This window comes from Aotus nancymaae, unplaced genomic scaffold (assembly GCF_030222135.1).
Source record: "Aotus nancymaae isolate 86718 unplaced genomic scaffold, 86718_ANA_hifiasm-v0.15.2.pri h1tg000155l, whole genome shotgun sequence".
NCBI lineage: Eukaryota > Metazoa > Chordata > Mammalia > Primates > Aotidae > Aotus > Aotus nancymaae.
The window spans coordinates 6,461,833-6,480,000 of record NW_026988570.1 but is presented as its reverse complement, the minus strand read 5'-3'; the positions used below and the strand labels follow the sequence as shown (position 1 = coordinate 6,480,000).

Below are 18,168 nucleotides of genomic sequence, written 5' to 3'. Positions count from 1 at the left end.
CAGCAACATCCCGAAAGCATAAAAATCATGAACATGACTATGCACCCATAGAGGAAGTCAACCAAGGGTCTCAAAATCTGGCGAGTAAAACATCAATTTCCTGCTACTACTAAGCATCACTACTGAAAGTTCCAAGCTTCAACCCCTTTGACAAGTTCTAAAAGATACTACAAATGTCACAGAATTCCCAGAGTGGCATCAAAGCTTTAGCCTGTCACATTTCAGAGGTCACCTCCTAACCTCCTGGTAAAGCACAAGTCCCCCAAGATAAACTGGGAGGACATCTGTAAACAAATGGCCATTAGAATGTCCCAGCCTTTTACTAGAAGCAGGGCTCCAAATATCATACAATTATCAGAACAGAAGAAGGTAACCCGCTTACTCTGCAAATAAAGATATTTAATTATAATACCTTAAATCAAAAACAGCAAGACCGGGAAGGAAAAGTTTGAAAATTTTTAACGCAAGCATTTAGCTGGATTTAATCACAATTAAAACTAAAGAAAAAAAATCCCCTTCAGCAGTGACCCCAAGTGACCCAGAGTGACTATCCTTAACTGTCCATTCTTCTTGATCCATGGGGAAAAAAGCCCATTGCAGCAAAACATGGCATTTAACTCAAGCTCAGCATCCAAGGGTTTAAGTTTCTAACCTTAACCTTAGAGATGTGCAGACTGCCTAATCCAGGTGCTAGAATTTCCCCAGCATTTCAGGATCATACATAGTGGAAGGACTAGGCACCACCAACCCCTTAAATGGTCAAAAGTAGAGGAATAAAGTTGTGTTTCTAAAGCAAATGATTATTCCAACAGATAGACGACATATTTTGTAACATTTAAGTCCTTCTCTCCATTTAAAGAAATAATTTTTTTCTCACTTAAACCAGCATCCCATGGGCTACCCTCTCCTCTGGTAAGTTCCCAAGGTGTCGAGGGTGTGTTATAACAGGCTGCAAGAAGCTTTTGAAATCAAATCACGGAAGCCGTCCAGTCTTTCGCCTAAAACAGAAGCAGTTAAGGCCCTACAATGAGGCTGCACCAGAAAGAATAATAATAAAAATAAGTAACGACCCACGTGGGAACACAACCCTGCCTGGGAGGCCAGGAGAAGACCTTGGCTTCTGGGCAGACACTGACAAGTCCAAAACGGGCTGGGTCAAAAGGCTCCTGTGGTCTCCAGGTTAACTCCTTCCAGACCACTATAAGGAGTTTGTGATCAGCATTCTTCCAAACCCCAGTCCCACTCTGCCTTCTGCCCGCCCCTCCTCAGCCAGACCCACAGGCAGGAGGCCCGCAGGCTTCGCAGTGCAGACATAAGAGTCCTGTCAGAAACGTGAAGCCAAACTTTTCTCCAGGCAGGCCCAGGGTGTGCAGAGTGAGCGCCTGGGGATCCAGAGGAAGCCCCCCTCCACCCGATTTCTAGAGAGATGCAAGGGCGATGCTAAGTTTAAGAGGCAGGGTAACAAGTCCGGCCAAGGAACAGGGGGTGAGCGGCGGGACAGGAAGGCATTCCCACCCTGCGGGAGGATGGGACACACGTGAACAAGCGGCGAGGTGCCCTAGAACCAGATGCCGCCACAGAGCAAGCGAAGTTGCTCGTAGAGCGGAGTGTCTCAACGCGAGACCACCCCGGTCTCCTCCGCACTTCATGGTTGCCCCCCACGCCCAAGCACTCACCCACACACTTTCACGCATGGGGGCCACTTCCGCGGAGACAGATACCCACCTTTGCCACTGGCGCGCTCCTGCTGGTCACCAGCTCCCGCAAACTGCCGGCGGCGCTGCCCGCGGCTGCGGAGAGGAAAACAGGGGAACCCGGGGCGCTGCCTGCCGCGCCGCCCCCGCCGCCCGCGAGCGTGGGGGCCGCACTCTGGCCGGGGACGGGACGCGCGGGTGGGCTGCCGCCGGGGCTTGTGCCCGCGCGGGGCCGCTGACGGATGCCGTCCAGCAGGCGCACCAGGAGGATGTTGGCCGGCAGCTCGTCCACGCCGCAGCCCACCAGGATGCGGCACTCAGGGCAGCGCAGCTCGTGGCGCGAGCACACGATGCTCTCCAGGCAGCGGCGGCAGAAAGTGTGCTGGCACGGCAGCACCTTGGCCGTGGTGTCCAGGCGCTCCAGGCACACGGAGCACTCCAGCAAGTCCAGCAGCGACGACTCGTCCATGTCCTCGCCCGCCCCCGCGGCCGTGGCCGCCGCCTGCCGCCGCCGCCGCTCGCCTGGCCTGTCCTCGTCGCCCTCGCTCTGCGCAGCAGCGGCGGCCGCCTTGGACGCACACAGCCAGGACGCTCCGAGCAGCATGGGGGAGGCGCCGGCAGCGGTCTCGCGCGGCTGCCTAGGTCCTGGGGCCGGCGTGGATCCCGCCACCGGCAGCCGGCATCAGGACCGGGGAGCCGGGCTCTGCCGTGACTTATTCAACCCGGCTGGTGGCCCGAGGCTAGGGCTGTGGCGGTGCGAAGTGGGGCGCCCACCGGCCTGCGTGGCAGGGACCCGAGTTCCGCGCACGGCAAGCCAACTCCCGGCGAGCCTAGCCCGCCTAGTCCTGAGCGCAGCGTCTGCTACACCTGTCCCGCCGCGCGCCAGCCTCGCGCCGGGGGCCGGGGGTACTGCCAGGCACGAAGCTCAGTGGGCTCTGTGCTGCAAGCGGCGGCTAGCGGCTGGGAGACCCGCGGCAGGAAGTGCGAGCAGCGGCCGGCCAGGTCCCCGGGGAGGCCGGGGCGCGGCGTGCGCGCTCCCCCGCGCAGCTGGCGAGCCGCACAGCCCCCGCGGCACCTCCATGCGCCCCTGGCCTGCTCGCCAGTCGCTGTCCTCCCTAGGGTTCAGCAGGACCCTTCCTCTTCCTCGGCCGCGAGCACGTGCGCGGGGGTGCGCGCGGAGGTCTCAGTCACTGCAGGGCGCAGGGAAGGACGCGCCGCGCCCGCGGGACCTCCCTTCGCCTGGGCGCACGCCGGCGATTGGCCTTGTCCCCTAGGATATCGTCAGGGCTCCGGGGAACCTCTCCTGCGCAGGCTTGGCCCTGCCTCCTCCAGGCGCCGGAGTCTTTTTCTGCTTTTCGTGAGCCTCTGAGAGGTTCGTTTCCTGTCAAGGCTGTTGCGAAGGAAAGTTTGGGCGGCGTTATCCCGACTGCCTTCCTCACCAGCGCCGGCGAGCAGCTTGGGAACACCGCCGACGCCCGGGCATCCTCCCCGACGACTCCCCAGAGCGCTCTCAGTTCAGACTCCTTTCCGAGCGACGCGCAGAAGTGACAGCCCCGGAGCTTCGTTCGGGTGTGGGTGTGAGGACGCCCCGCAAGGCAGGAGGGGAAGGCGCTCAGGTTGAAGGGTGTACCCCGGGGCCCGCGCCGACTCCTCCCAGCGGCAACCTTGGTTCTCCGGAGTCGCGAGTCGGAGGCAGGCGCCGCTGACCGCCGACCAGCACCCTGGCGCCGGGCGCCCGGCTCCGCGCCGCACCCTTGGCGGCGCAGTGCGAGGGGCTCCAGCGCCCGCTGCGGCGCAATCTCGTGAACCCCGCTCCGATTTTTTCCTCCGGAGGCGCAGAGGAGGGGGAATTCGCGCTCTCCTTCCCGACGCCCCGGCTTCTGGGAGCGTCAGAGCAACGGAAGTACGTACAGGCGGACCAGGAGCAGCAGGGAAGTTTGGCTGTGGGCTGGGGTCGGCGGCGAATATTCCCTGCCGTGCGCTGCCCCCTCGTGGCCACTTTGCGCTCCCGCCGGGAACGGCTGGATTTCTGTCCAGGGCTCAGCACAAACCAAGACTGGCTGGACGCTGCACAGCGGGTCCTGCCAAGGCTAACATCAGAAGACACGTGGAGGGCTCGCCTACCGGCCAGCCTGTCGTTGTTTGTGAAGTTGTATGACCTTTTTATTATTATTCAGGAAAAAAGTAGTATTGAGGCTTAAAGGCCAAGAGCGTGCTATGTATTATTTAATCCTCTAAACAGCTCTGTGAGATAATTATTTTATTTGTATTTACTTACATAGTTTTAGACATGATCTCGTTCTGTGATCCAGGCTACAGTACAGGGTTCGATTACGGCTCACTGCAGCCTTGAACTCTTAGGCTCAAGCCATTGTCCCACCTCAGCCTCCTGAATAGTTGGAACTACAGGCGTGCCACCACATCTGGCTAATTTTTTTAATTTAAATTCTTTGTAGAGACGGAGTCTCCTTATGTTGCCTAGGCTAGTCTCAAATTCCTGAGCTCAAACGATCCTCCAACCTCATCTTCACAAAGTACTGGGAGTACAGGTGTCAGCCACCGTGCCCAGCCTGTGATAATTATTTTAAACTCATTTTACAAATGAGGAAAGTGATACCCGTACTTGTAAAGCCATTGGGGCTGAATTTTCATTTTTGTATCCCCAGAACCTAACACATAAAGTTTACATGCCATTAGAATGTAAGCTCTCTGTAAGCTACAGATCTTTTCCACTGTAATATCCTTAGTGCCTAGGGCAGTGCCTGACATAGAGTAGGTGCTCAATAAATATTTGTAGAATGAATGAAAGGATGTCTCTCTCTCATCACCTACTGGTGATTTGAGTGCAGATCTTAATATCTCAATTCCACATATTCTGTGCTTATATCAGGATGCTAGTACTGGAAACTTTGCCCCTGATAGCAGCAGGTGGCTTTCCTAACCCAGTTATCTCTCAGCAGTGTGGATTTCCATCTGTATGATTTATATCAGCGCTAACAACAGGGTGAGATGGAAGGCATCCCAGAGCTGCCTGGCTTCCCTTGAGGGCTGAAGGAAGGGCATGCACCTCACAGTGCATGGAAGCATATTCACATGAGCCACCTTTCACTCTTACCCTTGCTCAGGAACAAGGGAGATTTTTGAGAGGACCCAGGATGCTTGATCCAAGAACAGATGGTAGACACAGGATGCAAGGGGGAGCATAAAGAGGGGACCCGTCAGGCACTGGGAGGGCTTGCAAAGAGCAAGGACTGCCTGTGGTGGCATGCCCTGGTGCTTCTGGTTGCAAGCAACAGAAACCAATTCCCGGTAGATTTTAAAGGGAGCAGTATATATACCAAGAATAAGAGGCATCCGTAGAATCGCAGGCTAAGAGCTGGGCCAGATTAACACAGATAGAGCCCGCAGTGTGTCTTGCTGTCCGTGTCTCTAGTTGTTGACTCGACCCTTCCCTCTCTTGCACCAGCTGCCTCTGCTTCCCAACCCACATACAGAAAACGTGGTCAAAGCTCCATGAGCCTTTCTTCCAACAGCATCAGCCACTTCTAGAAGTTCTAAAACTCTATCAGTAGCATGGACCGGTGGACCCTCTTTGGACTCATGTGCCTTGGCCACAGAAGCAGGATCATCTGAAACCTGGCAGCACCCTGTGCAGTCACACAGTAGAAGTGAGAGTTTCCAGAAGACTTGCTATGCTGGGCAGTCAGAACAACAGATGCCCATGCTAGAAGCTCACCACAACATCTCTGCCCTCAACATATCTTTATCTTGCACAACCCAAGACAGACAAGAGGAAGATAGGGCCACTGAAGCCCAACTTTCCCAGCTTTCTTCTGCCTCCACTTTACCCCTTTTGCCCCTGCCATAACCAGCACCCATAGGACACAGAGACTGTCTACCCAGATGTCCACGGTGACTGGGCAGGGCATGAAATTAATGAAGCAGGGTGAGCCCAGGGCAATAGGGCCTGGTGGGGACTGCAGCAAGCTTCATCTACACCTTTTAGAGGAAGTGGCTGCTGCCCAGATCCAGTCCTGGAGGAATGACGACCAAATGTTGCCAGATCTTCGTACCTTTCAAGAGAAGTTGGAAGTGCTGCTTTTTACATGACATCTCTTGATGTTCAACAGTTGGCAACCGATTCAGTTCTCAAAAACCACCATATTAGCCAAACAAAATAAATGTGTGGTCAAATTGGCCCACAGACCATCAGTTTGCAGTTTCTGATTGAAGTAGCCAAGTATACTATGCTACAGTGTGAGGGAATTTAAGGGTGTGAACTAAATAGTTGAAGTATTACAAATACAGTCTTAAGTTATTTGGTTAAATTTGCCCATGTTCAATAAGCCAATTATATAAGTAAGTAATTGAGACGACCTGGCTTTACAACCTTTCCTAAAAAGATCTGGGGATTTCAGTTGACCACAAGCATCGTATGAGCCAACATGAGTCATCTACGTAGTATGGCTGACTAGAGAAGTAATGAAATCTTCAGATGCCTTCATGAAAGTTAAGACGGGGGTCAGGGTTTGGAACAAAATAATCCTATTGTACCTCAGACTTGTCAGACCTCATTTGTGAGATTGCTTCCAATTCTGGGTACCAAAAATTAATGACAGTGTTGTAAGAGATCTGGAAGCCTGGTCCATGAGTTTCAGATGAAGGAACAGCAGGCGTCTGTCCAAAAGAAAAAAGGCTCAGAGGAAACAGGACTGGACGGCTGTATGTCAGGTTTTTGGCTGCCCAAAATTTGAACTCCATTTTAGATTTGGAAGATGCTCCACGTGGTGATAGTCAGATAATTTTAACCCCCACCCCACTCTGCTAAGGTGTGGGAATGTGACTCAGGCTTAGCCAATCAAAAGTTGCCCCACCCCACCACGCTCTGAGAGGTAGAGGGATGTGGGCAGAGGAAGCACCCGAAGTTCAGCTGCTGTGAGGCAGGTAGCCGGCAGCAGCAGCGCCTGCAGCCTGGTGCCCACCTGTTGGGCAGAGTGACCTGTAGCATCTCGGAGTCGGGGCACGCATTGGCCAGCCCCAGATGTGACTGCCTGCTGAGCCTGGGCTGTTGCCTCCACTGCTTTCCTGGCCTTGCTGTTGATGCTATGGATTTCTCAATTTCATTTCCTTAGTTCCGTTTTTGTTAAATCAGAGTCAGTCTTTGTTGTTTGCAACTGGGAACCCAAATTGATACACGTTATTTACGGTCAACGAAGCCCCTCTATATGAGACAATCGTCACTGCACTGAACAGCAGCTGTAGCTGCAGAACCCCGGAGGATCTCTACCAGGTGTTGCACGTGGGAGTTTGAGGAAGGTTTAGTCCGGCAACCTTAAATGTGCTCATCTGGGGCAAGAAGAAATCTGATACAGGGAGACACAGGATTGGAAGTTACTGGTTAAAAACTAACACAGGATGACAACAAAGCAAATGCACTTAATGCCACTGAACTGGACACTTTAAAATGGGTAAAACAGTCAGTTTTATGTTATGTATTGTACCACAATTTTAAAAATAAAACTGAGGGCCGGGTGCAGTGGCTTATGCTTGTAATCCCAGCACTTTGGGAGGCTGAAGTGGGTAGATCACTTGAAGTCAGGAGTTTGAGACCAGCCTGGCCAAAATGGTGAAACCCTGTCTCTACTAAAACTAAAAAAATTAGGCCAAGCACGGTGGCTCAAGCCTGTAATCCCAGCACTTTGGGAGGCCGAGGCGGGTGGATCACCTGAGGTCAGGTGTTCGAGACCAGCCTGACTAACATGGTGAAACCCCATCTCTACTAAAATACAAAAATTTGCTGGGCACAGTGGTGGGTGCCTGTAACCTCAGCTACTTGGGAGGCTGAGGCAGAAGAATCGCTTGAACCTAGGAGGTGGAGGTTACAATAAGCCGAGATTGTGCCATTGTGCTCCAGCCTGGGCAACAAGAGCAAAACTCCATCTCAAAAAATAATAATAACTGGACATGGTGGCACGTGCCTGTAATTTCAGCTACTCAGGAGACTGAGGCGTGAGAATCACTTAGACCCAGAAGGCGGAGGCTGCAGCGAGCTGAGATTGTGCCACTGCACTCCAGCCTGGGCGACAGAGCTAGACTTTCTCAAATAAATAAATAAATAAATCTGAAAAGTAAAATAACAGGAGTAGAGAGTCTGGTTCTAAGAACCTTGGTTTCAGTTATATCCATAGGAGTTCATTCAACAACCTATAAATTGAGCACCTACTATATACCAGCAAGGTCCTAGCCCTTCCCTTGAAACACTGGCATTCTAGAAGGGCAGGAAGGAGCTGTCCAAAACAAGTGCAGCCATGAGTGAGAACTGGCAGCCAGCCACAGTGCCACCGCACTCTCCATCCTGGTGAACTCGTTCATCCTCCATCCAGCCCTATGAGGCAAGTATCAATGTGGTACCTCCATTTCACAGGTGAGGAAATCGAGGCAGAGAGAGGACATGTAACCAGCCCAATGTCACATTGCTACTGAGTAGAGTAGTCAGGACTTGCATCCAAAGTGGGGGGCTTGAGTCTATATTTTACATCCACCCAATTCTGGAGCTCATGAATAAGACCAGAGCTAAAAATACAGACTAGAAATCATCTGCATATAGGCAGTGGGAAGACCCAAGGGAGCAAATGCTTTCATCCATGGAGAAGAGAGAAAGGCATGCTTGGGACAGAGCCCCAGGGAGCAACGTTCTTAAAGGGAAGGAAGGAAGAAAAAGCTGCACTGAGGAAGGCTGAGGTGGGATGACACAGGGCTTGGGAAAGAGCAAAACAGGGTGGTGAGAGCTCAGGGCACCTGTCTAGTCAGCACCCAGAGGGAGACAGACATGAGGGTGTCACTAACTCTGAGCCACGGCTGATACCTGCACCCTGAGGACGGTCACACGCATTCACCACTCCTCACTGATGCCTCCTCCTTCCTGCAGTATTCCATGATCTGCCAGCTGTGTGACATCAACCATAACTGTGGGCTACATAGTCCACCAGGCACAAGTTGAAGCCCGTTTCTCCTGTTACTAGAGTGCAAATTACCAAGGCTGCCTAAGACACAACTTGAAATGAAAGGAATTGAACACCACGGTGTTAAATTACCTTGTTTGTTATTTGTTTTTTGGTTTTGGCTTTGGATTTTTTTTGGTGTATGTGAAGGAAACAGGGTCTCTCTCTGTCACCCAGGTTGGAGTGCAGTAGCACCATCATGGCTCACTGTAGCCTGGAACTCCTGAGCTCAAGAGATCCTCCCACCTCAGCAGCTGGGACCACAGGCACATGCCACCATGCCCAGCTAATTTTTTAAATTTTTGTAGAGACTAGGTCTCCCTATGTTGCACCCAGCCTAAATTACTGTGTTGATGGGGGCTTGCATAAGACAAAACCCATACAGTAGAGGTTGTCAAATCACACTGGAATGCTCTTATCCCTGCTACCCAATACCTCTGGGCTTGTGCTCACATGCACAGGCTCCAAACACCAGGGGCAGTCCTCAGCAATGGCAGATGACAGCTCTCCTGCCCCTCGGGAGGGATGGCTTTACACCGTCCCCTAGCAGGGTTAAGCTTCACTTGCCCACAGTGAACCTGTTGATTGGCTGACACTTCCTCTCTGAGTCCCTTTCCACACCCCTGCTGATGTTCCCTAGGGTCCCCTCCCAAATAAACTACTTGCCCGCAAATCTTTCTCTTAAGATCTGCTTCTAGGAAACCACAGCAAAATACTCAGGAAAATACCGAGCAAACAGTGGGCACTCAATACCTGTAAATTCCTTTCACCGAAAGCGTGTTCCCTCCTGAATTCTCTTCCGAAACCGCATCTGTTCTTCTCATCCTGACTTGATCTCTCTCTCCCATGTAACACAGTTGTCTTGTCTCGCTTTCTTGAACCTGAGCTCCTTGAGTAGCAGACTCAAGTTTGTATCCTCCCCACTAGCAAGCAAAGTGCTTTACACCAGCAGGTACTCGGTAGACCCCTGCTGAATACACACATGAACACACACAAAGATAGCCTCCTCAGCCACTGATTAGATGCCAGAGGAAATAGCAGGAGGAGTTTTATTTTAGACACATGAGTTAGAGGTGCTGGCAGGCAGGGAGGTACAGACGTCTGGCAGTTAGGGATTTGATTTAAACAGGGCTCCAGAGGGAGGTCAGGGCTGGGGGTGTGAATCTGGGAGTCATTTTCCTGGAGGTGATAGATGAAGCCTCCAGGGAGAAGAGTAAGCTCTGGTTTTCCTCCGGAAACTGCAGGAAAGTCTTTCCCACTTGCTAAGCAGAGGACAGAGGATCAGGAGGAACTTGCAGCAGGGGGTCTCATCAGTCACTGAGCTGCTCAGAACACTCTCCATCTGCAGGTTGCAAAATGCTTTACAGATGTGATTTAATGCTACACAAATGTTGCCATTCCCATGACAGAGAGGGTGACAGAGGAAAGTTCTTAAGCTTGAGAAATAGATGCCGTGCATCTATTTAACTTTTTAAAGCAGTTGTTCTAGGTAATTGCAGTGTAAATATCATCAGTGTAAGCGAAGGATTTTTTTTGTTACTAGACAGGAATAAAAATCAAGACTTTAATGTTTCTTAATCTTTAGATACCCAGGTCCCTGGTTAGGTAGAACTTCTTAACCTGCAGACGCTACACTGTGTGAGTTGCCGCCCTCTTTACTATATAGATAAGGCTGCCAGTTACCTTGGAGCAGGGCTTCTCTGTACCAGGAAGAAGTACTTGAGTGTTCCCCTTGGCTTTGGACATGTGAGGGAAGTAGGTATCTGCTGCCCGGGGACAGTCAACAGGACCCCTCCTCCCCATACCTCTTGGTATGTAGACCTGAGAGGTCGTGAGTCAGTTTCCACAGCCTCCTCAACCCTTCATCTAGAAGCCTTTTTGATGGACGCATGCTGGAAGAAAATGCCACCTGGATCACAAGGTGGCCACTCATCCAAGAAGTAGTGCAGATTGGTCTGATGCCCTGGGGGTGGGGGGCAGTCTTGGGAAGGACACACTGGCTGAGCACGTGGCTGAGGCTGGAAGTCCCGCTGTACCTTACATCCTTGGGGACCACGGCTAAGTATGCAAGGCTAATGTGGCATACTCACCTGTGGGGAAGCCCTTGGGCTCAAGGTGGCCTGAGGGGAGGGGCGGACCCCTGGAAGAGTCCCTGGTCATCCACCAAAGCCCTGGTTGTTAAACAGAGAGAATCCAGGCCCTGGCAGGGTGAGCCAGGCCAGCTGAGCCTGCACTGGGAGGTCCTCCCCCTCCTCTTACAGATGAGCTGGGCAGTAAGACTGCACCGTACAAGTAGCCTGCAGTGAGCAGGGACGCCATGAGGAGCCCAGTGGGTGGTCACATCCTGAAGTTCCCACTCTGCATGGCCTTGGAGCCAGTGCCTTCAGGCTGCATAGTTCTTGGACAATTCAGAGGGAGAACCCAAGACAAATATCTGGACTTCTCCTAATCTGATCAAGTGAAGGCTTGAGTGATTACTTGGAACATTAACTTTAAATTTGTTTAAATTTATGGGATAGATCATTCAATTACATTTCTTTTGGTCCATAAAATCTTAATAAACAATGGCAATTTTTTCAACTTTAAAACAATGTACATTTTACTCTGATGAGGTATCCCCTTGTTACCAACTGCGGTTTCCATAGCACTGTGACAAAAATATTTCAAAATCTTTTTCAGTATTAAAAATAATCCTGCAGTTGTCTATGTTTTCTTTTGCAGTCTTCAAAAGAATTATAATAAATTTTCTCCTCCAATTTGGAGACATAACATACTTTAGTTTAATTTGGCTCAAGATCTTAGAAAATACTTAAACTTGTATGCATGATACAGTTATTAAGCTATAGCACTGCATTGATAATACATTTAATGCAATAAAGAAAATCCCTTATTTAAATTACAGTCATAAGCAGAATGAATGAAAATTGAATATAAAACAAGCTTCCAGAATAATCACAGCATAATTGACATTGAATAATATTTAATATCTGAATTCATGTCTTGGCAGAAGTACATCCTAAATCATCCAAGGGGAGATTGTCAATTACAAATAATACTGATGTGTTTTTTAGAAAAATGTGAAATTGTCTATGAAAGACAGAGAGCTAAAGTAGAATAACCAGCCTTGGGGGAAGAGCAATGGGACTGTTTCGCGGACAGGATGATGGCGGTCCCCTCCTTGGGAGAGAGACATGGATTGTGAATGTGCCAAGAGTTGTGTCCATTCTGCTCTGTAGTTAAATACATAGATCTTTCTAGAATAAAATGCATGTTGAACACTGCACGTGCCTCAGTGGTCATTCCATCCAGGGACTCCACACCTGAGAAAGCATCTTAGCATTTCCCCAGAGCTCCTACCAAGAGAAGGCTCTTGGACATTTTTTGAAAAGTCAAGTCAGAGCCTCATTGTGCCTAGGATGATCCCTTCCAAGAAAAGCCTCATGGAGGCTGCAAAGACAAGTCAGTCATAGAATCGCAGAATCAAATTTAAAACTTCCCTCATTCAACCATCCTGGTTTCACACCACCACCCCTGCAGCCATGTGGTCACCACCTCTGGTCACCGCCTAGACATTGCCAGTGATGGAGAACTGCCAGCCTCACCCACTCAAATGAGTCTGGTTTATTACGGGACTTAGAAAGCCCTTCCACATACCAGGGCTGTGTCCATCTTTCGGAAACTTTTACCTATTTTCCCTTCTCTAAGCAACTGGGAATGAATCTGGTCCCTTGTCCAAATGGCTCTCCAAATATTTGAAATCATGACTTTTTGTTTGTTCGCTCTTTGCCAGGAAATCATCTGGTGGGCCTGGGGAGAGCTGTGTTGTTGTGCCTGCTCTTACACACCCAGAACAGAAACAGCATTTGCATGGCTTTGTCACAGGATGTCAGAGTGAAATGTTGCAGTTGTCTTCTGTGGCATAAAAAACTAGCCCAAAAACATGGTAGTTGAAAGCGATGGTGCTATTTATTTTGCTCATGCATCTGCCATTTGGTCAGGACTCAGTAGAAACAGCTTGTCTCTCCTCCACTCAACTCAAAGGCTGGTGTGGGGGTCCACAGAAAGCCTGTGTGCCTGGCAGTCAGTGCTGGTTCATCTTCACCAGATGCCATCATGTGGCCTTTCCATGTTAACTGAGCACCAACCAGGGTGGCACAACCCTGGAGAGTGAGCCAGGTCTCATTTTTACAATCTTGCCTCAGAGAGCAGGCAGTGGCTCTTCCTCTGCATTATGTTTCTCAAGGCAGTTACAAGAGCACACCCAGAGAAAGGATCAGAGAAACAGACTCCACTTTTTGAGAGCATGGGCAAGGTTTTAAAAGAATACACAAGATCGAAAATATTACTGTAGCCCTGCTTTATGAAAGATGCCATCTCCCAAAGGCAGTGCGTTTGCAACACCATTATAGAGTTGGGCTTCTGCTGACATGCTGACGGAGATGAGTGAGACTCAGAGTAAGTGTGGCAGGGTGTAGAGTTCAGGTCTAAGCCTGTGCATTTCATCCTTAGGGGCTATGATTCATTCCTTACAGTTTCACCCACAAGCTTGATCTAGTCACATCCTGATATTCAAATGCTCAGTGGTGCAATGGGTGTACAACACCACTCCCGGTCCTTCAGTATTCCCATAATAAAGCTGTATTTCAATTATCAGTAAATATAAACCTTTGAAAATACGAGATCTGTTTCACTTCTAAAAAATGAGATTTGAATTGTTGTGTGTGGCAGAGCTGAGGCCAGTGCATGGTAGGTGGAAGGCAGGGGAATTTTGATTCATGGTAAAGAATGCTGGTCCATTAATCCAGAAAAAGAGTGAGCCACCTTGTAAAGCAGTAAATTTTTCAGCATGAGATATTCAATAAGTAACTGGATGATCATCTGTGCACTAGCTAGGGTACTGCTAGTAACTGTAATACACCCAACCCCAAAATGTCCGTGCCTTAACACAATGGAAGTGGGTTTCCAATCATATCCAGCATGGGTATCATGGTCAGTAGGTGTCTACACTGCAAATGGTGATGCAGAACTCACACTCTCATCTTGCTGCTCTGCCACACTGTGGGATCTTAGAGTCCTCTGCTTCCAGCCAGAGGACTGTGCACAGCAATAAGTCAGGCCTGAGTGACACATGACATTTTCACTCCATCCACTAGTGTGAACTAGCCACCTGATCTCACCTGCACGCAAGAAGGCACGGACAGCTGTCTCCCAGACAATTCCACACCAAAGAAACAGAAACGTTAACTTTTTCAGTGACTAGTCTGCCACCTCTGTCCCAGACAGAGGACAGATGAAACTCTTACATTGGCCAAGAGATTGGGCCAATTATCTTGAAGGTTTCTACAACTCTAAAAGATTCTATACTTATAGCAATAGTATATTTAAATTTTAAACCTTGCCAAGACAGTGGGTGGGAAGGATGTCTCCCTCAGTTCCAGGTGTTATTTTTATGGGTGATGATACTGATCTACCTTATGGCTTGAAAGGGAGCTCCCAAATATTCCAACCCTCTCTAAATGCCATGCATAAGTGATCACAAGATTAAGAACACGGATATGCTGGAAATCTGCCCAGTTCCAATGATGGCAGATGCCATCTGCCTGGGTTAGTGGTTCAGAGACGATCAGGCCTTATTGTAATTTCCAGCATCCTAACTCTGTTGCCCCCAGAGCAGTCTCACTCACTCAAAGCACAAGCGCTGCTTGCCAGGAAGCCAAACAATGACTCCTGTTTACGGAAGATCCCAGCAGAATAGACACACAGGCATTATTGGGCAACTAGGATTTCATTTACAATTTGCTACATGCCATTGTACAAAAATGCCTGTGTGTACTAGACTCCAGCGCCCCTGCTCTATATTCCAGCATTTTATCTCAAGCAAGACCTGGAGATTAAGTGAGGCAGGTGAAGGGTTCTCAGGTCTCCAGGATCTGAGAGGAGAGGTTCTGTGTGGCTCTATCAGAAGTGACTTTCTCCTATTTTCAGGGTCTGTTCTAAACAACTTTCAGCACAGAACCAGGGGAAAGGAGGGTTGTTGTGGGGGGTGTGCTCAATTTCCCATATTTGGGGTGGCAGAATTTAAAATCAAACATTCTTTTTATAACGATAAGAACATAAGGGCCATAGAAAAGTGTGAGAATCATTCCAAGACTACTATCTTCATGAAAAGAAAATTGATTCAATGTCCTTTTAAATTCACCTAATTGCATCAGGATTAGTGTAGTTGAATCTCTAATCTATTGGTACAAGTTAAATATAATTTGCATCCACATTTATGAAGTCTTATTTTGCCTGTAAAGTGTGATGGGATAATAAGTATTCATATCACATAAATAGAAAACATATTTTTATTAATCAGCACTGTGTTGCATTTGAAGGAAGCAATTTAATTAAACTTGCAATACAATAAATAACTGGTCATTAAAAACCTATTAGTGTTCTTGGATTTCCTGTGTCTGCATGCCTTTAAGTAATCACTTGCCTATACTTACCTATGTTATCTATAATTAAATACAAAAGCCATTTTAAAATGCCATTAAGGTCCTGAATGAAATTCACAGCTAGAACTGCCACTGTCTGAGTCTCCCCAGGTCAGCCTGTGCCCTGCATTCCGTGTGAGGCTGGATCATAAGTGGCATAGGCTCGAATCGTGTGCCCTGGGGCAAGAGTTTCAGAACAGTTCTCCACACTTTACATTGACCAAACAATAAACCTCCTTGGAAAGGTGCCCTGCTTTACAAGAGCCCTCCATTGTGTTTATTTGTTCATTCATTCACTCACTGATTAATTCAGAAGACATATGGAACACAGCCAAGCACAGTCTCAGGACACAGCTTCCACTGAGACAGAATCCCTCCTGTCTAGTACAGGAAGCAGGCAGTGCCCAGCACAGAGCATATGTATTAGGTAAATGGACCAAGTAATGGAAGGGGAATTGGAAAAGTGAAAGAATGCAGTAGGAATTAGGCAGCACTTATGCCCAGCAGCTGCCCAAATTGTCCAACCACATCTGGACACAGAGGGACTGAACTTGCTGATGCCTGAGCCTCCCAGAGTTCCAAGTCTGCTCCTCAGCACCCTCACGGCCAAGGTGTTCCAGGCCAGTTCTTTGGGCTTTGTAACCCAGACAGGGAGGTGGCCAAAAGAGGAGTTCCTAGGAGGAAGCCCCAGGGGCTGTCGGGGACTGGTGGGGTTCAGCTGTCCAGCTTGCCTGGGCACGCTCACCCTATGTGCTCTGTTCTGGTGACTTTGCATCCGGTTGATTTTGCTAAGTGGGAGCTTTATTTCCAATAATTGTTTTTCCTATATGTTTCCAGGTTAGGGTTGGCACAAGAGAAACGTGAGCACACTTTGGAAGGCGGACGCGTGTCAGCTGTGGGCCCCGGTCCATGTGTGTAACAGCCTTGTGAGTACGTGGTCATCAGCTCCCACAACTTCAGAGGGTGGCTCTACAATAAATTCCTTCCTCTATCTCAGTCATGGTGGGCCTGCTTCTCCAATAGAGCCCTGATTGGTACAATTATTACTAGTGCTTCCTCCTGGTTTAAATAAAAAACTATGTGTTCACCTAAATATAAATTGATGGGGAAAAGGAGAGTTTTAAAAATGGTTGCTGCAGATTAAATATCCTGTTTACAGAGCTAAAAACACAAAAATTTATGTTAACATTTCTTTTCTGTTGTTGAGGCTTAGTTTCTTTGATCCTGTCTCCCTGAGACTGGACCATTAGGGCCACGGCTTCAAAAGCAAACCCTACAGAGAAGTAAGAACCATGGCCAGTAATATCTGAATGAAGGTAGAGGGGAAAGTAGACTCGATTCATCCCAGCCAAAGCTACCCATATGGCAGAGACATGTCATCACTTCCAGAGATGCCAGAAGCAACGAGATCAGAGACTGGGTACCACGCCTGGTCCCGTTCGGAAGCACCCCAGCGGGTACTTGGCCAGCATACCTGGCTGGCTTTACTTTGTTCTCTTTCCACCCACTTTGTCAGCTTGCCTCAGTTTCAGACTCTAGATCTGGGCTCATACTTATCCATGAGGGTGTAGGTCATCTGCTTCCCTCGATGGTCTTTAGGGTCCTTTTAAACTCCAGAAGTCTTTGGCAGCTGCCAGAAAAAGGGGGTGCTGGGCATGGTGGCTCATGCCTGTAATCCCAGCACTTTGAGAAGCCGAGGGAGGTGGATCACTTGAGGTCAAGACCAGCCTGGCCAACACATGGTGAAACCCCACCTCTCCTAAAAAAATATAAAAGCTAGCCAGATGCAGTGGTGGGCGCCTGTAATCCTAGCTACTCAGAAGGATGAGGCAGGAGAACTGCTTGAACCCGGGAGGTGGAGGTTGCAGTGAGCAGAAATCATACCATCGCATTCCAGCCTGGGTGACAAGAGTGAAATTCTGTCTCAAAAAAAAAAAAAAAAAAAAGTCTGGGCGGCTGGGCATGGTGGCTCATGCCTGTAACCCCAGCACTTTGGGAGGCCAAGGCAGACAGATCACCTGAGGTCAGGAGCTCGAGACCAGCCTGGCCAACATGGTGAAACCCCATCTCTACTAAAAATACAAAAACTAGCCAGGCGTGGTAGTAGGCACCCAGCTACTTGGGAGGATGAGGCAGGGAGAATCGCTTCAACCCAGTAGGCAGAGGTGGCAGTGAGCCAAGACTGCACCATTGCACTCTAGCCTGGGTGACAGAGAGAGACTCTGAAAAAACAAACAAACAAAAAACGAAGAAGGCACATGGAACCTTAGTTATAAGCAGAAGCAATGAGGGAAAAAACACTAAGGGATTAGGATTACTTTTTTCTTAAAAAGTGGCTAATTTTGCAGGCTATGTTGACACATGAGAGAAGATGCTCCCCATACAGGTAGTTTTGAATTCCCAGGTGGGCCACTAGTTGGAGGACACTTGAGAAAATTAGATTAGATGCATTGCAATGCAGTTTTATCTTGTACAAGATCTGATCTCATACAAAGGCACAGGATGTTTCTTGAACCAAATCAGGTGGCTTACTTATATTCATGGCTAATAGTGTTAGCAGTGGCAAATACATATGGTTCTGCAGCAAGTCGATTCTTGCCTCCTGAAGGAAAGAATTTGACTGAGGGGCATAAGGCAGAGTGAGAGAGATTGAAGCAAGTTTTACAGCAGGAGAGAGAGTTTATTAAAAAGTTTTAGAGCAGGGATGGAAGGAAGTAAAGTGTACTTGGAAGCTGGCCAAACAGGTGACCTGAGAGATCCAAGTGTGCTGTTCAGCCCTTGACTTGGGGTTTTATACATTGCATGATTCCTGGGTTTGCATTGCTTTTCCCAATTCTTCCCTTGAGGTAGGTTGCCCACATGTGCAGTGACCCGCCAGCACTTGGGAGGGGCCGTGTCTGCAATGTGTTTACTGAAGTTGTGTGTGTGCTCATTTGAGACACTTTTCCTTCCCAGTTGAGTGTTCTAGAGGAAGATCATATATCAGTTAAATTC

The 18,168-nt window shown here is 49.0% G+C and overlaps 1 protein-coding gene and 1 pseudogene across 1 annotated transcript in view; one reads left to right on the top strand and one right to left on the bottom strand.

Annotated features, from left to right (window-relative positions):
• Positions 1 to 2,298, bottom strand: part of SH3RF3 (SH3 domain containing ring finger 3) — a 367,719-nt gene extending 365,421 nt beyond the window's left edge. Inside the window, exon 1 of the mRNA XM_012440715.2 lies at positions 1,726 to 2,298. Coding sequence (XP_012296138.2) covers positions 1,726 to 2,298 — 573 coding nt within the window. The remainder of the gene's footprint in view (positions 1 to 1,725) is intronic.
• Positions 2,297 to 3,242, top strand: LOC105708947 (uncharacterized; annotated as a pseudogene).
• The last annotated feature ends 14,926 nt before the right edge of the window (positions 3,243 to 18,168 follow it).